At 28.0% G+C, this 21,848-nt stretch overlaps 1 protein-coding gene across 2 annotated transcripts in view; it reads left to right on the forward strand.

The window, feature by feature from the left end:
- LOC111624728 (probable serine/threonine-protein kinase roco5) overlaps positions 1–21,848 on the forward strand; it is a 95,937-nt gene that overhangs the window by 41,271 nt on the left and 32,818 nt on the right. For both annotated transcript variants that reach the window (XM_023367649.1, XM_023367650.1), the window contains exons 5-7: positions 3,283–3,418; positions 8,572–9,867; positions 19,252–19,708. In XM_023367649.1, coding sequence (XP_023223417.1) covers positions 3,283–3,418; positions 8,572–9,867; positions 19,252–19,708 — 1,889 coding nt within the window. The remainder of the gene's footprint in view (positions 1–3,282; positions 3,419–8,571; positions 9,868–19,251; positions 19,709–21,848) is intronic.

Genomic DNA, 21,848 nt, shown 5'->3' on the forward strand with positions numbered 1-21,848 from the left:
TTCTTCCTATATCAAACAAGTGACAATCCTTGGCAAATGCAGTGTACAGACGTGTGATTTATTACACTATATAATGAACAAATTTGAAAATTTGGTAAAATTCCTTTTATTTTGAACTCTAGTCATTCATGTTGTGACAGACTACAGTAGACCCCCCTATAACGCTTAGATACGTTCCACGTTAATCGAAATTTACGTTGTAGGAATGATTAAATACATGAGNCTGACCTCTGTCTGTACAAACAATGAGTTTAAACCAGTTTATTTAAATATTAGAATTTTGCTTAATAATAAAGAGCCAGATGTAGTTTTATTTCATTTTACTAACTTGTTGCAGCATAATTTATCTATCTGTACAAATTATTTTGTATTTATTTTTGTCATTTATGTTTTAATGATGATAATTCAATTATATTGAACACAATTTTTACTCAGATTTATGTTTTTTTATACAAATTTATACCGGTTTTTTACAAATTTATACTACTTTATTCACATTACATGAAAAAATATATTCTATGGTTGATTTGGCTCAAGTATTGTGTAATTAATATATGTAGTTTTTATTACAGATAATTTGAGATATTTATGATAAAAGTAATTTTAACATTTTATTGTTTTTCTATTTTTTAATACATTTTTTAATTTTTAAAATTAAATATTTTAATTATTTGGTTATTAAAATTTATTAATTATTATTAATTTATCTGTTGTTTAAAAATAACAGATATCTGCTGATTTTGTTACTTTCATTTAATTTATGTAATTTATAAGCTATTTTTCTGTAAATAAACTATTGACATTGTGGGTTTAGGTCCCTCTCTGGGCAGACATTGATTAGTCCAAGTGGTATGTTATAAACCAATAATGGATAAAAATATCCATTGACTACATTGTTAAATGATTACATGTTCAAATGGGCCTTGTCACTAATGAGCAATTAATTTAAACTCCTTTTTAGCATTTTAAATGTGTTTTCAAGATGACATTATTATGGATCTTTATTAAGACAAGTAGTTAGTAAATGTGCATGCAGAAGAGCATGAAAATAGTGGTAAACACCTATTTCTTATTATTATTCTAATTTGATGATGTTTAAAAAAACCTAATAAAATTTATTATTATAAAAATTTTTCTTTTCATAAACAAATCTTAAAATTTAGTTTGAGATTTTTGTTTTTAGAGTCAGGGAAATATGATTTATCAAAATTAAATTAAAATTATTATAAATTTATTAATTATTAAAGTCTCTAACAGATAATGAAATGTCTGTTTTACAGTTCACAAATTTATGAATTGTTAAATTAATATCATTAGTCTAATTATGGTATGGAATTTTCCAAAATTATTTGGTAATACAGTAGAACCATGATTATCTATGCCTCAATTTATTGAGGTTCTGCATTAATATTTGTTTATTAAAATATGTAAAAATTATTGTATTAATTTTTTGAACTTATTAAATATTCATAAAATATATTAAACACTCAATTTACATAAAAAATATGTTAAGAATGCTATACAAACAAAATTATGTAAAATTTTAAATAAATATTTGCATATACAAATAAAACAGACTTCAGAAAATTAAAATAATTTTTTAAAATATTTTTTCAGTGTTCTTCATTATCGCATAAAAAAACTCTCAACTGGAGAAGTTGGTTTATGTGGAGTACCACGACAAAGATTTCCAGGTCCTGTTGAATTAGTTGAAGGAGTTGAAGGTTTAGCATGTAAGCCAGTAATTCCATGCAACAAATCCCTCGATTCTGTTTTACCTCTCACTCATTGGGGTGTTACAGAAGAAGAAATTAGAAAAGCTATGCTACAGAAAGCCCGAGAATGGGGAATTGATGTAAGTATAGATGTAATAAGAAATTGTTCTTTTGTCAATTTCTTGAAAATAAGAATGGTATCTACAAGACAGTAAGATCTACTGCTAATTTCAAGTTCATAATTTAAAGTTATTTCAGTAAGTCAAAACAGTTTGACTGTCTGATTTTTATTGTCAAAATTTAAACTTCATATTACTTTTATGAATAATCAGAATTTGCGGGCGTTCGAAATATCTTAAATCCACACGACTAGCAGCGCATGCGTTGAGGAGCGATCATACTAATTGTGCGACTCTTGGTGCTTTTTGCAGTTTAAACGCTGGTATAAAGTAACCCATATTTCGGCAAGTTGAGTGTGGGGACGTTGCATGCGTTTGTGGTCATTGGGAGGAGCATTCCCAAATAAATGTAATTCTTCTGTTATTCTAACCAACGGAATTATTGAACGTTATAATTTAGAAATAGACAAGAAAAATTTTCCGTTTTCTACTTGGAATCAGAATTTGTGTTTTTTTTTTTTTACGTTTATGATAAATAAACATGCACTTTGCAAGTTCAGTATCTTTCAGTTGTTATTTTACCTTTTCTGCCTCATGATCACTAAGAAGGCTTTTTTCCCATGTCCATCATGGGTTTGCTAAACACTCAATTGAGGTGGTCAGATGATGAGGAACGAGACTTCACTTATCTGCTCATGAAAAGTTTTTGAGTTTGCCCAGATTACTCCTGAGACTATCCAGAACAGTATGCTGACATCTGAATCACCTTGGTCATCCATCTATCACTTTCAAGTTTTATAACTCATCTTTGGAAGTAAAAACAGTAAATTCTATTATAAATGAAGATTCAAACTTCAAAATTTATTAAAAAAAATTAAATTAAAAAAATAAAATGTTTAAAAATGCATAAATATCTGCCTAGTCTTTCATGTCACCTTTTAGCAGACAATATCCTTCTATTATTATAATATTTACTGTTAGAGGATATTTTGAAGTTTTTGTGTTTATTTGTACTAAAATTTAATGTTTCTGCNTAAAATGAACATTGGATATTGCTATCTGCTTAGCATTAAAGTTAAACTAATTTAAGTTTTTGCAATATAAATTAAAAAATAATAATATAAATTTTATAATATAAGAGAAATTTTAATTATCAGAAAAAACAGAATTTATATAAAATTATTTACTTAAAAACTTTGCTTTTATTAAAATTATATATTTAAAAGATATAATCTCCGTTATATAATCTTAAAGAAAAATTAAGCATGCTCATTTAAAAAGGTGTTTTTAACATAAAATTTAAAATGTTTTTATGTTCTTCTGAATCTATTATTTTAATACAAAAATTGTTGTTGTTGAGATAATTACTGGATAATAAGAATTACAGCAATTGGTTTGATAAAATTGAATAATAATATATTTTAAAAATTTATTTTTATTTTATTTAGTGTCAGAGAAAGGAATGATAGTAGTTATGCCTTGTGCCTAAGTCATTCAGGACGTATTAAACATTATAAAATTGATGTTTTGCCATCTGGTGAATTTGCAATTCAAGATGGACAGAGGTTTCCTAGCATTATGGCTGTAAGTTTTTATTCTAGAAAAAGTATAACAGTATAGAAAGTATTTCAATTAAATAATATAACTATAAATGCTTTACACCAGGTGTGTCCAACCTTTTTCTGGGCCACATTGAAAGAAGTCATGGAGTTTTGTGCCACAAGTATCTTGTATATACTTGTGTCCAATCCTTAAATATACAAGTAAATTTAAGGAATAACATGTCTAGATTATAGTAATAATTATTAAAACTTTATCACAAAAAAGGATATTTTAAAAAATTACTTCTAAAGACACTTTCAATTTNGGAGTTTTGTGCCACAAGTATCTTGTATATACTTGTGTCCAATCCTTAAATATACAAGTAAATTTAAGGAATAACATGTCTAGATTATAGTAATAATTATTAAAACTTTATCACAAAAAAGGATATTTTAAAAAATTACTTCTAAAGACACTTTCAATTTTTAGAAGTAGATAAATTCATTTATTATAAACGAGATAAACAAAAATTTGTTTTAAAGACACAAACATTTGTTTTATTTGGGTCTCTAATTAATAAAAAATGACGAAACACCATTTTAAAGTGCATGTTTATTTGAGTAATATATTTATAAATAATATGTAGCCCAAAAAGTAGCCAGTGCACTAAATGATATTTTTTATGCCAAACTAAAAAAATGGATAGCCAAATTTGGCACAAAGTAGCCAAATCTTGCAACACTGGAAGGAATACTAAATAAAGCTGGAGTTGAAACTCAAAGGATTATAGACCTAAATGCAAGGACAAAAGATAAAGAAGTGAGGAAGATTGGAAAATTAAGGGTCAATATTTGCATAACAGAAGATCTATTTAACCTTTCTCACTACTTTTTATTTTTTGGCCTTTCTTTCCTTTCCCTGAATTTCGGACTATAATATTTGAGTCACAACTCCAGCTTTATTTAGTATTTCTTTCTCATTCACACTTTTCAAGTATTTGAAAACATTTCCTTTTCACTCAAAAATAAAATTTGTATAAAGGTTTACAGCTTTGTGAAACTTCTTTTTGAGTTTATGCAGTTGAAATGAATGAATAAAAATAAAATTAAAAAATTTGTCAGTTTTGTTTACATGTTTATTGGGCCGTATGCAGCCCGTGGGCCATGGGTTGGACATCCCTACTTTACACTAAATATTTTTAAAACATAGAGGTAACCCTTGCAATTTATACATTCATAGAAATCTCCAAAAGTAGTGTTGTAAGGAATGTCAGAATACTTTCCAAAATTATTTTAATAGGGTAGTGTCATTTTCTCCTTCATTCCAGCACCTTTTGGGGATTTATCCCTAAAAGATGCATGGAATGAAGAATTTAGAATCTCCCAAAAAACCACTACCAAATCTAAATCTATCCCCAGTGATATGGTTTATAAGGTATATAAAAACATCAAACAAAGCTAGATATTTCCAGATATTACCAGATGCTGAATTTGATTCTTTCTTTCCATGAGTTTACCTATAATTATAGTATATCCTTTTCAGATATAATGACAGCTATTAGTAAGCTAAACATATCCAAATATAACCCAGATCACATTCCTACAATATTTTAGTTGAAACTTAGGCCTACTTCTGCTGTCATTTTATCCAAACTTTTTTCCAGGTTACTTCAAAGAGGTCATGTGCCTAATCAGTAGTGGTCATCTATCATAAAGGTCATAACTAAGAAAAACAAACTCTCTTATAGACCAATTTCTCACCTACTTGCAATGTTAAAAATTCTAGAGAACTACATTTATCAAATAATACATAACACGATAGCACCCAAATTGTCATTAACACATTACTGTGGGATACAACACTATTCCACAAGTACTAATCTACTTGAAACTTTATATACTATTTTAAGCAACTTTGAAGACAAAAAAGTCACTTATGTTGTTTATCTTGATATTTTACAGGCATTTGACTCTGCGCTCACTAACATTTTATTCTGTTTACTTTGAGAACAATTTGGTATCAATTCTGTCTTGCATACTTGGATAAATAATTACTTTTTGTTTTGGACATGCAAGATTGTTTTGGGAGATTTCAGGTTTCTTGATTTTTCACCAATTTGCAAAATACCACAAGGTTCGATTTTAAGTGAGCTATTTTTCTCAGCTTATATCAATGGCCTCTTTAATAACATCAATTCTAATGTTATTGTATATGCTGACAACATCAAACTTGTAAATCATAAGGTCAGATTGTAATTCGGATAAATTAACATTCTTTTTTGGAATTCTCCAGAGTCAATTTAAGAATTAATTCTCAAAATGCAGTTGTCATGAATTATTCACTGATTCATAGTCTGCATCTATCTTCTTTTACCATTAATACACATCCTAAGGTATGTTGAGTCTTATAACAATCTAGGTATTGTTTTTGATAGCAGGATGACTTTCAAAAGTTATGTAGATAAGGTAGTTAAATCATTGGCAATCCATTGTGGAATTCTATGTCAGTTTTGTAAACCTATTTCATCCAAAATCATCTTGAGATCTATTTTCTGTACAAACATCCAATCTGTAATAGACTATGGATTGCCTATTTGGTTGATGATTGTGCCTTCCTTTTCAATAAAGTTATCAAGGAAATTAATAAAATCTATCTGCTGCTAAATAGACTCAGTCATTTGCCCTATATCAATAATCCAAATGTAAATAGAATTAGGCTTGGTCTATCAATGCAAACGGAAATAAATAAATACTTTGATTGTATTCTGTTATAAATTTTTTAATGGTCTAATACATAATTATTGGCTAAGGCTGAGAGTTCTCTTGAGGAACACACCATGTCATGTTTTTTTTATATTGTTTTAATTTTTATCTTTATCTCATCATTCATATTTCTATAGGATTCTTGAAAACATGAGTGTAGTTCTTTTACATCATGATTTTACGTGTTTTAAAAGTTCTTGTCGTAGCATTTTATATAATGTTTAATGTAGTAAATCTTATTTATCTGTTATTACTTATTTGTGTGTATAATCAGATGATTTTTAAGTGTATTTACATTTATATTACAGTTTACTTGTGGCTGTATACATCACAATGGCTAAAATATATTTATTATATGTTTTAGCCATTATATAATGTATTTTATTGAGGTTTTCATTTTAATTGTTAATGGAGAGGTGGAGATTAATTGTTGTCTGACATTTCCTTCTGTGTACAAAAAATAAATAAATAAAATAAAAGTAACATAAACACTACATAAATGTTTTTAATGCAACATAACTTTAGAACATAATAAAGACATCCATTTATTCAATAAAAATTTTATTAATCAAACTGTTTTGTTATTTTAATTTGCTGAATCAAATTTATCAAATTTAAGCGGGGGAAAAAACTACTTTGTATAACTCCATAAGAAGTAAGAAAAATAGTTTAATGCTAGAATCATTGAAGGAATCCAAGATTTATTTCAGATTAAATATTTTTAGAAGTTTGTTAAATAATTGCTTATATCATCAAATAATCCATTTCTTCTTTTTCTCTAAATTCTTAAAAGCAAAGAAAGCTGTTGAAATAATCAAAAATATAATTATACTTTAATTCTACATGTTAGCTAACTGGCTAAATTGTTGCATAAAACATTTGATTGATGTTTTATGCAATCAAAAATATTTTTAATTTAATGAAAATTTAATTGAATCAAAGGTATATTTATATATAAATAATTTTAATAACAACATACAAATATAAATTCCAATAAAAAAAACTGGTAACTCTAAATCAAAGTGCATATTTTTGTAACATATTTGAAAATTTTTTTTTAAATTTCAGTTATGAAATATTAATACAGTCAAACTTCATTAATTTGAATATTTGGATAATTCAAATTCTACAAATTTTCCTAGAGTTTCCTAATAAATGTAATGCAAAAATTACTTGTTTAATTTGAATTTTTTTTTTTTTTAATTTTTGGATAATTCGAAGTTTGAATATCCTCATGTTTCAAAAATTGTTAGAGTTTGAAAATTCGAAGCTGAAGTAGCTTAGCTCACACTGAGCAAATAGCAAAAAATGAAAGTGAAAAACAAATGCAAAACTGGTCTGGACTGCAAAAAGTGATTACAAATTTCGAGCAACCAATCATTTCCAAGCAAGCGAGACAGAAATGGCATAATGACATTTTAATCTCTGTTGCATATTTGTTACAAAAAATGAAAGATGTGTTAAAAAGAGTGAGAAAAATGTTTAAAAAGTGTGAATTCCAAGAATATCACACTAATTTTAAGTAATACACTGTTGTGTGATGATTTTGTAACAGTCTTAAAAACCATTAGAAACACCTGATGGTCTAATACATAATTATTGGCTAAGGCTGAGAGTTCTCTTGAGGAACACACCATGTCATGTTTTTTTTATATTGTTTTAATTTTTATCTTTATCTCATCATTCATATTTCTATAGGATTCTTGAAAACATGAGTGTAGTTCTTTTACATCATGATTTNTATCACACTAATTTTGAGGTATACTCTGTTGTGTGATGATTTTGTAACAGTCTTAAAAACCATTAGAAACACCTGACAACAAATGGCACTGTGATAAGTGATGAAATTTTTTTGCTAGCTAAATAGTTTGACAATTCTGAACTTCTAAGCTATTTGCAAAATGGTAAAATTTGCTGAAAATGACATATGTTGATGTGTTATTCACTCTGTTTTCTCACCAGCAATTTTCTCAGTATGAATTAACAAGAAAATGTGGCAACCAAACTAATTATATTTTATCAGTATTACTTAATTATCAATTAAATTGTTTAATTTGAATTTTGGATAATTCAAATTATTTTGTACTCCCCTTGAACTTTTAATTAACAAAGTTTGACTGTATATAGTCATAATTATATGATTATAGTATATTTTTAGAAACTAATTATTTGTTATTGAATTTTATATTTGTAATATCTAAAATTAAAAATTTTCTGTTTACTTTGTTATCTTATTTTTCATTAGTGTACAAACCAAGATCAAAATATTGTGAATTATTTCTTGAGTATTTAAATCTTGTTGTATATTTGTACATTATTCATTAAATGATTTAATATTTTATGACTTTTAGGCTATTTCCTTTTTAGTTTTTAATGATGATGATATTGTTTTTGATAAACATTTTTAAGTAATTAAATAACTTTTAATTACAGTTGGTGAGCCATTATACACTGTTTAGTGATGGATTATGGTGTGCCCTTAATGGTCCATGCCTTATCAATCGTACATCAGAAAATTCTTCCCAAAATAGGAATTCACGAAATCAGCGTGATAGTCCTTCAATGACTGAAAACAGAAGTGTAAAAGTGTCAAACAATCAAGGACCAGTTTCCTTAGAAAAATCAAAGAGTAGTAGTGGTTGTCAAAGTCCAGCAATAGTCAGTGGAGAAAAAAATTCTTCAGCATTTAAATCAAGCAAATTATTAAGTGGTTTAAATCAACGTGGTGGTTTATTTACAAAATTAGTAGCAAGTGTTGCACCTCAAATGGTGTCGCAAAATAGTCAGTCATCTTCCGTAACTTCCTCGATTAGTAATGAAAGTTTAGAAGGTAATAATGAACAAACAGTCAGTGTTGTAGGTAGTCCTCCCACTTCTTCCTATGCTTTATATCCTACACCACCAAATACCAGAAAAAGTTCAGTATCTTCTGTAACCAAAGATGATGCAGCATCTCAAGACATGAAAAAAGGACGAATACAAAAAGCATCTAGTTTTGACCTTCTTCCTGCATTTTTCTCGCTGTTTCTTTATGGTGATTCAAATTCTGAAGGAGATAAAAAAAATAAAAGGAAAAGTTTAGATAATTCAGCAAAGCGAATATTAAATGATGGTGAAATAAACAAATCAGTTCATAATGAATGCAATGGTATTCCCCAAGAACACAATATCAGATCTGGAGGTGATGAAGTAAACAAAGTGTCAAGGTCTGTTCCAATTCCTGCACCTAGGTTATCACTTACTAGAAAATTGAGTCATGATCATGGACCCGTCTATGCAAATCGTGATGTTTTGACTACAACTGGACGTTCTGTTAGCCTTGGTGATTCTTCGACAACAGGATCAATTCCTGAAGAAGATGAGGGCTGTAGAAGCAAACTACAAAAATGTGATCATCATATGTCACCTCCATTTATCAGAAGTGCCTCCTCCCCATCTGTTGTTTCCCATCTGATCAAACCTAAACCACAACCATGTCCAAGGCAATCCCAATTATCATCTTCACCTGATTGTAACAGCATTAATACAGATTCACTGCCTACTTCACCACTTACTATTGACAGTACCGTTTTAACGCAGAATGGTAGTGTATCGCCTATTAGCAATGTTAAACCTGTGCCAAGACCAAGAAAGAAATTTCATAATCAAGAAGGAAATGATAGTGATGCTATGAATTCTTGTGCCTCATCAAATAATACCAGTTCTCCAATATTTACAGAATTATCTGAGGTAAGTAAATAAGATTATTTTGTTAAAATCAATAAATAAAAGTTAAATTATTAAAATAAATAGTTTTAATTATTGTAAATTATGTGAAATTTATGATTGTTTGTATATGAAAATTCTGTTTTATATAAACCAATCATAACATTTACTAGTAAAAACAAAAGATTGATTATGATATAAACTATTTTTGTCTTGATTTATGCCATTTCAAGCATATTTGAATGACTCATTTATGTATAGATATCCCTCATTTAACATAATGTTGTTTAATGCAAATTTATTATAAAACAGTTAATGATAGTTGACAATCAGTGAGCAAATGCTGATAGACACTTACTTGCTCTAACAAAATTCAATAATTTTTCATTTCAGAAAACTTTACTGCTTTAGCTAGCCACATAAATGAAAATGATGACTAAGCTTTCATTCCACATAAGCTACTTTTTTTTCAAGCTCCGATGGTCCATAAAAAAAAAAAGACAAGTGTAAATAACAAAATGAATTTATTACCAAAAGTTAGGTACAAACATGGTTACTTTTCAACATAATCACCATGAAGATTGAGGCATTTGTCATATCTGGGGATGAGCTTTTCCATCCCCTTGTCATAGAATGTTGCTGCCAATGACTTGAGATGGGCCCTAATGTTTTTTTGAAGATTGTTATTAGACTTGAACCTCTGCCCTCCTAACCACTTTTCCTGTTCCAGAAAGAGGCAGAAGTCGCTCAGCACTAAATCAGAGTGATATGCTGGGTGTTTGAAGGTGGTGAAAACTTCCACCTTTCAGATTTCCATCCAGCTTAAAACTTTTTAATGTGTGAAGACTTCCACCTCTTTCCTGAACTGAAAACATGGCTAGCAGAGCAGAAGTTTGAGAGTAATGAACTAATGACGATCTTCAAAACAACATTGTTAAGGCCATCTCAATTCACTGGTGGCAACATTCTATGACAAGGGGATGGAAAAGCTCATCCACAGATATGACAAATGCCTCAATCTTCACGGCGATTATGTCGAAAAGTAACCATGTTTGTACCTAACTTTTGGTAATAAATTCATTTTGTTATTTACACTTGTCTTTTTTTATGGACCATCGGAGCTTGAAAAAAAAAACAGCCCTTGTATGTTTCCCAACCAGGAAAGAAATAAACTTTTTTTTTTTCATAAATGAAATATAAGTTAATTTTAATCATTCATGTCAATAAAAACTGGTCATAGTTGACAGAAAATAACACTCTAACACCAAAAAACCAGCTATGAAATACTAAACCTTTACTATTACTAATATTTTCATTCATCTAAAATGAACATTGTCAGGTAATGAAGAATGAAGACCATACAGAACACTTTCAAATTAATCAAATACAGTCAAAATTTAAATATTGCCATGTGTTGTTGCATCATATTATTTATGAAACTAAATGTTTAATTAACAATGAAATATTACTATCCTGTTTGGTAGTTGAGGTGTATAAAATACTCTTTTGTCATAATAAAATATGGATCAGGTGAGAGGTCTTAAGACCTCTCACCTGATCCATATTTTATTATGGTCTTAAGACCTCTCACCATATTTTATTATGGTCTTAAGACCTCTCACCTGATCCATATGGAGAAAGAGTCATTTTCTTTATAGTTGCTGGCACTCCCCTCCTAATCACCCTGTATATTTCCAAGCCCTCCAAATATTTTTTTTCCAGCTCTAAAGTGTGATGTAGAAGTTTTGTAACACACTGTGTGATGCAAAAAGCAGGGTCACACAAGTTAGGGTTCATATTTAATTAAAAGTACCAGGCCTGGACTTTATGGGAACCAAAAGATATACATACATATATATATTCAAAACACTTTAGTAAAAATCCACAATAAATATTTATTAGATTGAACAATAATAACAAATGATTAAATCATAACCAGTTAGTGTAATTTTCAGAAATGTCAAATAGTCAAGTAACAAAAAAGACAAGAAATAAACAATTAGACAAATGAAAGTCTTATTTCTTATAATAGTACAATCTAAGATCCAATCTCCACCCCAAAAGAAATACTCAACCACGGTATACATTGCTTATACTCAATCACTTTTCCTTGACATGTCGCCAACAGTCATCGATAGGAATTCCACCACCCACAGTAGTGGATGATTCGTCTTTTATTCAAAGCTCAGTGCATCTCTGCACTGCCTTAATTTACATTGGTTTGTGCTACAGGACAGCCACAGATGCAAAGTTGTATCTTTGCTTTTGGAATTTTTCACATGAGTGTTTAGGAGTTTGTCCTTAAAAAGATCCCCGAAAAGAAAATAACTAACTAAAAATAACGCCCAAAAACATAAAATAACAATTGGACATTGACTCCTTACAATTTTACTTCATCAAAGTTAACCTGGATGTCTTCTTCTACTATGTACACTAGTGCCATATATTAGTCATCTTCTTTCTGATGTTATATTTGTGTTCTTTTATTCTCACCACCTGGCCCTAGCAGTAATGCCTATGTAATCCGAGTAGTTGTCCATTCAGTGGGATAAAATTAATACCCAGCCAGAAAACATCCTCTACAGGTTCTTTATCATTTTAAATTAAAGAAAAAATAGTCAGTAGCCTCTTATCCTGATATTGTTCTTTTTTGCAATTTCTAAATACACTTCATTAATGGTCTCGTTATATGTCATCACTGCAAATTTATTTTCAGGTCGACTAGGTGCATTCTTAAGACACTTGTGTTATCATGTCAAAGACTTTACTAGGGTCATAGAAAAACCACATTGCTATCAAAGTGATGCATTGCCACTCCTCAGTCCTGAATTGACAAACAGTGCATACAGCACTCTCTTCTACAGCATAGAGAGCATATATTGAGCTTCTTTCAGACCTCTTACCTGATCCACATTTAATTATGACAGAACAGTATTTTATACACCACAACTAGCTAATAGGGAGTAATATTTCATTGTTAATTAAACATTTAGTTTCATAAAAAAAAATGATGCAACTGTGCATGACAATATTTAAATTTTAATTGTATTCAATTAATTTGAAAGTCTTCTGTATGGTTTTCATTTTTCATTACCTGATGATGGTCATTTTAGATGAAAGAAAATGTTAGTAATAATAAAAATTTAGTATTTTCTAACTGATTTTTTTTGGTGTTTGGGTATTATTTTCTATAATTTTCATTTTAAAAAATGCAACTGATGAAAAATGAATAAAAACAAAAGTATAAATGCTTAAAATTAATTGAATTTATGCTATTTTATTTATTTAAGAATTTTTACTTATTGATTTAATTCTGAATATGTTACCACAAGTTGTAGATGCCAGAGCCAGAAGATACAACTACCAAACATGACAGAGTTATAAATTATAAATCTCATGATAAGTTCCTCTCTAAGGAAGGACTGCAAGATTTGAATTCAATGTATTTTTTTTCAAAAAGAAGACAATAAACCAGAAAGAGTATTTAAGCTTTAAAATCTTCTTGTTCTAAATGTATGAATATTTTAGAACATCACATTGATTTCATTGATGCTGTGAGAAGAGGTTGGATGGTTTAATGAACTCCTCCTATAAGCAAACTATGGTTTGAGTAGAAACAACAGAGTAGAATACTTTGTATTCTTTTATTGTAAAAAATTAATTGCAATAACATGTTCCTGAGAATTGTTAAATATTTTTAATACAATTCATAAAATTTTGTATTATTTTTTGAATAAGGATATTATTATTTAGTATAATAAATACTGTAAATGTTAACAAGATATTTTAAAAATAACAAGTATATAACATGAAAATAGAGTACAGTCAAACCTCAGGTTTCAAAAGCCTTGCTTTTAAACCACTTGGTTTACAAACAAAATTTTGAATGCCATATTCGTCCCAGTTGCCATACAATAACTCAGTTACCAAGCAGCTATTCAGCTAACCAATGATGGTCAACTACCTACACTTCCTATGTTAAAGAAAGTTGACAGTCTGGCCAATCAATAACAGAACTTCCAGTTCAGAAATTAGTGGCACAGAGAATGCCTTGCTGCACAATACGAATCATCAGTGATGTTGCTGTGTAACTTATATTTCAATGCTCATGTAGGAAAGATACTATTTTTGTTTTTCATTACACCCACAGTTGAATTTAAATCAAATTATTTAATAAAAACCACATTAATTGACACTGACATAATATAAATGGCATTCAAGGATTTGTGTTTAAATATGCTTAAGTTAAATTAAATGACAAAAATTAATATAATATTTAATATTTATTAATACTAGGTAGCCAGTTAAACTAAAAATAATAATTAAAACTGGCTCCTTACACTGAAACTAAAACTAAAATTTAAATAAAATTGAAATGAAATCAGTTCAAACACAATATTTTGGAAAGTGTGGATAAAGTATTTGTTGTCAGTCTTTATTGATTTTGTTTATATTTCATGCAGGCAGTCACAGTTGAGTCTCTATAGCACTTTGTAAAGTGTTTGCTTCTGTTGGATTTGGGTTGGTGGTGACTAAATATTTTGCTTTTAATATATAAGATAGATAGGTATATAATCTACTATATATTATATATAGATAGATAAAATAATAATATTTTGCCTTTATAGGCATTTTTATGCATGAAATACAGCTAAAAAGAGGTTTTGTTTTAGGGGTTGGGAATAGATTAATCCATTTTACATTATTTCTTATGGGAAAGTTTGGTTTTAGAACAACTTTTAGGAATGAATTAAGTTCAAACCTGAGGTTTGACTGTATATATTTCCTTTCATTTAATGAAGGGAAAAACATACATTTGTTTAAGACGTTCCTCATTGGAGCACATTCCCCACATTAAATATGTATGTATGCTTGTATTTATATATGTGATGGAGAGATTAATATAGTAGAATCTACTTATCATAATCACTTTGGAACTAGCCTATATTGACTGATAGCATTAAGTGAGAGTAAGTAAATAAGAATAAAATCAAAATTTTCACTAATTGTATTGACTGACATTAAAAAGACATTCTAAAACAATTAAAAAATTATAACTATTATTAATTAATAGTAATTCATTCAGTGTTGTTTGCTTACTGTTTTTTTTATTTTTATTGAATTATTTATTTATTTTTTGTAGTATTGTCTTTATCAGCACATAATTGACATAAGATACCATCTATTTAAGTTGTACTGCAAGCAAATGTTTTAAGCACTGATTAACATAAAATTGCCAACATATAAATAACCTCACAAACATAAAAAATCAGCAAAAAGTAAGATAATTTTAATGAAAACAAACATTTGCTTATAAAGCCCGTATTTATAGCAGTAACTTCTCAATTACTGTCAGTTATATCAGCTATATATTGAGGTTGATAAAACAAAAGACAGCTTAAAATACCTGTTTATCTTAAGGTAAATAATACATTTTAGTTATCATTAGATAACTAAAATGTATTATTTACCTTACATTTTATTATTTACCTTACATTTTTGTATTATTTATGTATTATTTACCTTACATTTTTCATCATACATTTTAGTTATCATTAGATAACTAAAATGTATGATGATTCTGATTGTATATAATAATAAGCATTTACAATTGTTTCAGTATTTATGAAATGATTATAATTTTTTAATCTATATGCTTAGAATGGCATGAATCAAGACAAAACTGTTTGTTCTATATTGCAACCAATCTTATATTTCTATTGTTACACATAATTTAGCAATTCAATTTATCTTTTAAAATGAAAATCAGAGATGAAATCACAAGCCATTGATTTAGTAGCTTTTAAAATTCATTAAAAGATTCACAAAATTCAAATGAAAAATTTTATTTTTATTTTGCATAGCATTATTATCATCTTATCTTCTAACATTATTAAACTCAGTATGATCTTAGACATCAACGACGTACATACACCCTTCATATATATAATCTTTTTTCAATGGAATATTTTAAAATTTGCATACTAGAATACATAATGATGACAACTTTAAGAAAGCCAAAAACATTTTTATAATAATAAAATTTATGGAATTTTTCTATAAACAACACTAATATTAATTTATGAAATAGTAATTATTTTTTCTTCTGTTTCACCTGATAAGTTGATTTTTCATTTGGCTTGCAGCTTAATTAAACAAGCTTCTGAAAAATAAATATTTGCTACATCTACAGAAAACTTCCAGGATCTATAACTAATTGGAACCAATGAAAATTCTCAGATATTTATTCTTTCAGAAAGTTTTAAGTTTTTAAAACACTTACCACTTACTTCAAGTACTTGGTTTTCTTCAAATGTAAGCAACTTAATAAAAAAATACTCTTAATGGATAAAATCATTTTCACTTCTAATTTGATGTATGATCATGCAGTAAGTGATGCAATTGTTTTTATTTTGTTATAAGCAAATATCAAATCAAAACAATTCAATTTTATTCAGTATTTGTTAAGAAAAATCTACAAAATACAATTTATATAAGTGAAGGATGAACTGGAAAGCTATTAAACTAAAAGATGAACTGAAAAAGCCATTTGGCTAAAAGGTACCTAAGAACAATAGAAATAGAATAAGCTAAATTTTTTATTCTTTACTAACGATTTCTTCTTAAACTGATTGTCTTTTAACATTTTTTTTTTAATTGAAATTTACAACTAAAACATTTAAATAATTTTTTTTAAATATTATTTCTATAAATTAATAATTATTGATTGCTTATCTTTTGTTCATAAAACTTTTCAGAATGTGAAATTTATTTAGACTTCTGATTTAATATCTGTGTGATTTGGTTGATAATTTATAGGCAGTAATTAAATATTGGTTTTTGGATTTATTGTTTATATATAATAGATTTATTGTAATCATTGAAAATAAACTTTTTAAAGATAATTTTTTAAAATTATCTTTAAAAAATTATTTATATTTATAAACTTCAATTTTCTTTTAGTAAATGTAATGCAATAGTATTAAATTTGAGAACAGTTTCAAAAGTTTTTATTAATATTAATATCATGGAAACTTACACTATAATGTACTGTATTATGCATTCCTATCAATCTAATCTATTATCAATTTAAACTCTTAAGATAATTAGGTATTTGCATACATTTGAATATATAATTCCCAAAATCAGTGTTTTTATCAGCAGCAATATGAATCTATTTTGTTCATAAATATTACATATTTCAATTTTATTCATGTAAATTTTTTATTATAATCTAAAAAAATAAGACTTTAACAATTAGGTTTGCTGAATGTTTTGCCAGTTTGGATGTTTGTTGCCACATCACAGAAAAACACCTGAATGTATTTTAACCAAACTTTGTATTTTGAATCTGTTGATGTGGGAGATTTATACATGCACATGATTTCAAAATCTACATTATATAAATCAAACTATAACAGCTTTCTGTTCATTAGATGGCAACACATATGAATCAGCAGTTGCCTGTCAAGGAATTATTTATAAGAAGGTTGTAATATTGAAATATGGTATTGTGTGTGGAGAAATAACATTAAAAGTAATTAGTTGGAATGCAAGAAGTTGGAAAAAGTGATATCACTGTTCAATATGGCACTACATTGTGGATTTTTCAAAGCATTTCATGTTTTGTTCATGGTTACTTAGTCATAAATACACTGGTATAAGTTTTCTGTGGTGGTCTGCACTCCTCTTAACTTAGGCTTGAACAATTTTTTTGTTTCTTGCAGTTTTATTACTGTAAATACTCAGGTCAATAAATGTACAGTTTAGTTACTAAGACTATTGCTTTTATCATCCTCTCCAATCCCCCCACTCCCTCAAACACCTGAGCAATGCTTGGCACACACATCTAGTTTATACTAACTTTAGATGCCATTTATATAATGTTATTTATTGTTTCAGCTACAGTATGTGCATGCAGGTGTGTATGATTAGTTGATAACTATCTATTTATATTAGCAGAGGTAGATTAAAACAATCCTGGGCCCTGGTAGCACAAAACGAAGACCCTATCTAAAGTTTTAGTATTAATAAAAAACAAATTAAACATACACATACAATTTAAAATTTTTGTAAATGATATTTATTGTTTTGTATTAACATTATTGTAGATACTATATTACATTAAAACAAAAACATGAAATCCATCTAGAATCATTATTTTATAAATTGAATGTGTTATATACTGCATATGTTTAATATCTCTAGGAAATTTAAATAAAATTTAATTATTACTTTCCTGGCTCTGTTATATATAGCAGAGTAAAAGCGTGGAGATCAGTCAAAAAATGACTTCCCCAAGATTTTTACATTATTTGAATCAGATTACCTTGAAATATTGAAAAATGCAAAATGTTTGGGGGTTTTTTCTTCTCTGTATTGATGTTTGTGTGTGGGGGGCATGATTTTGTTCACTCTCTTTGAAGCTTAATAACTCCTGTGCTTCTTATTGAAAATTTCTGAAATTTTGCAGGGAGGTTTTATTAGGGAGATTGATGCTATTAAACTTTGGTGGTTAAAGGTCTAGGGGTTGGGAAGATAAAGGGAGTCATGTGTTATATCTTGATTAGAGTCAGACTTAATGACAATTTTACTCATTATTAGCATTTACAATTTTTTATAAAACCCATCCCTACCCTCAAAATTAAGCTTTTTGCCATTTTATTATAATTAAAAATATAAAAAGTTTAATAAAATATGATAACAGATGGCACCATCAAAATTTTAAATGTTGCTAGGAAAGTTAAGCAACTCATTCCTGAATTTTTTTAATGGTTATTTAATTTAAAGTCAATGTTGTTGATATAAATAAAATTTACTATACAGAATACATAAATTTAACTTCATAAAATATATTAACAAAATAAAAAATGCTTTGATGGAGCATGAAAATTCAAAAGAATTAAAAGTACTTTTAAGCTTAAGGCTCATCATCAGGAACACAAAAGAACTAACTAGTCCCATTGTCATGGAAATGATAACAATACTTTTCTTCAATGTTCTGCAATGTTAAGTCTCAAAATTATAGAAATTAAAAGTAAAATGACTAATTTCTATAATTTTGAAACTTTTTTTCAATATGCTGTCAACATCATTACTTCCATGATGACAGAAATAGTTTGTTCTTTTGCACACAATATTTGTACTTCAACTTTTTTTAAGTTTTTATGCTCCATTAAAGTATTTTTTCCAACTCTGTTAAAATTTACTGTCTTAATATTTAATTAACTTACAGATTTAAAAAGTTTTTATTTATTATAAGAAAAAGTAAATATAGTTATAATTATGAAAATGATATTTAGGAAAATATAGTTTTGTTTTATTATTCTAAATTTTTGGTTGAATATTATACTATATAATTTATTTCAGTTTAGATATTTATAAATTTGGAAATCTTTTTTATTTCAGCAAGGGCAAGAATTATCTCCAGATGAACCACTATATGCAGAAATTGATCCCAGTCTCGTGCTTCCTGATAGTTACATAATGGAAGATTCCGAATGCATCACAGCCACTGATGGCACGGGTCTTCCATTAGATAATACTACCTCATTGGCATTTCGGTCACCTTCTCTTAGTCCAAGAACATCATCGCCATTCATTCCGATAGCAACGTTAGAATCGCTCTCTCAGAGAGATACATTAATATCACCCACAGAATCTAATTCTCCATCTTATAAAGATGATGATGAAATTCAAAAAGAACTCCAAGATAAAAATGTTGATAATCCAGTTTATGACACACTTAGTGTTGGAACAGATGTTATCGACACTTTCGGTGGTAATGAAGAATTAACTTCTCCATTGCAGTCTTCCAATACCTCTACTACAGCATCATCTCATTCTAACGAAATATTTAATAGAGGTAACTATTTATACTATTAAATTATTGTTTTAAAAATTTCAATTTATTTATTAATTCAGAATCAGGACTGGTTAATTCACAAATTATAATTAGGCAAATCAAAGTTACAAATAATCTAAATAGTATTACTAGTTAACTGTACAAAGTATTTGTTCTGTGTATTTTTTACAATTTAATTAATATACAACAATAGTTATAGAAGATTAGAATATCGTGTGTAGTTGTACTTATTAGATTAGAAATAACTATTTTACTTTCATTTTAATAATATAAATTCAACAAATAATTACTCTAATAAACAATATGTAGTAAAAGTTGAATAATAATTGATATTCTATTAACCCCTTTAGTTCCCAGCAATTTTTGATATTAATGTAATTAACATAAAAAATACTTAAAACTGAAAAAAAACGAAAGAAATGTGTTAATTTTGAAGAAAAAGCTTCAAACTTTATTTTCCTTTGTCTCGCCTTTCTGCAAAATTTGACAATTTGACACTGATGAGTCATTGTTTACACAGCTGGAGTCCGATTTCCCGGGACATTCTCATAGAAGTCTCGGGAGGCGAAGGGTTTGTAGTAGGGTGGATACTAGCTGGCCGTATGTTTTAAAATATTTTTTAAAAATTCAAATTTTAATTGTGATTTCCGACCCCCCCGACTTAATTAAATGTATATATAATAAAATCTATTAATTAAAAAAATTAAAAAACTATTGGAGGTGGTTTTTGACATCAGAAACTAGCTTTAAATAACTTTACTGAAGGAAAATTCGTGCACTACAACTTTAGAACGATTAATTAATTTTGATAAAAATATCCCATTAAAAAACAATTAAGCCTTAATCGAGCCTTATCAAAGGGTAATTAAAATCGCAATAAAATTTTTTTGCGTGGGTAAAAATTTTTGAAAAAATTTGGAGACTTAAAAAACATTCCAAAAGTTCAAAAAAAACAAAAATTTTTTTGGGGGGCCGAAAGGACCGAGTTTTATGTAAGGCTATGTAACCTGCCCGAGTTAACTTGGGCAAAGAACTAAATGGGTTAAATGTAGTTTATTAACCATGCAGGGAACATGTGAATATTTCATTTTAATTTAAACTGACACAAAATTTACGTATTAAATAGTTTCAAGAAGAGTTTTGAAATAGAAGTTCTTTTACTTCTTTTTTGTTCTTTTAAAGCTTAGTTTTTGTTTTTAAATAGTGATTTGGTAAGTGAGATCAGCTCATCTTTACTGCAACCACATAACCATGTAAGTAGACAGCAATGTAATGAGTGACTGAACTAATCAAAAACAAAGTAAACATTTGAATTTTACTTTTAATCTCTCTGTGTTTTGGTAAATTTTCCCAATTAATTCTACAGGCTTAGCCAAGACACTACTACATTTTATTGTAATAACACTACTTTGTTTAACAGTCACTAATTTTGATTTTCAAAGTATTATACATTTTTCTTTTTCTTTACTCTTTCTGCCCTGTTTTTGTGGCTAATGCTGTAATATTAGTTTTTCTACTACAAGTTTTTCCAGGAGTGCTTTAATTTCTCATAAACCTTGTTCACACAATTGGACATATCCTACACCCCTGCTGGACTTAATCCCTTTGTGTGATATATTCTTTTTGAGGCAATCAGTTTCATCATTTTGGATGAAATGATAAAATATAAACTGAAATAAACATCTGTAAGCCTAATAGTTACATTAAAGCCAAATGATTACAAGATTAGATCAGGGTATGTTATTGCTACTAATAATAATTAAATGCTAAGTAATTTGCCTAGAGATAGAAATTAGTTACCATCTCTTATTAAATATCATAATTATAATTAAATTAATATTTATTAATCAATTTAGAAGGTTCTGGAAGAAAAGAATTGGCCTCGAGTAGGACTCAAACCCACAAACTCCTGCTTATGCACTTGCATTGCCAGTTAGACTACCCAGACTTCTGTCTAATCTTCACTTTTATAATACAGTAGATCCCCCTATAAGACGGTAGATACGTTCCGTTCTTTATGAATCAATTTTGTAGGAATCATAGTTTACGGACTACGGCTGTTTGAAAGGTTTTCTTTCATAAAATTAATCGATTCTAGACTAATTCGACTCAACATTTCCAAAATACGTATATTTTTTTG

Source organism: Centruroides sculpturatus, unplaced genomic scaffold, assembly GCF_000671375.1.
Source record: "Centruroides sculpturatus isolate CEXI.00-Female unplaced genomic scaffold, Cexi_2.0 scaffold396, whole genome shotgun sequence".
NCBI classification, from domain to species: Eukaryota; Metazoa; Arthropoda; class Arachnida; order Scorpiones; family Buthidae; genus Centruroides; species Centruroides sculpturatus.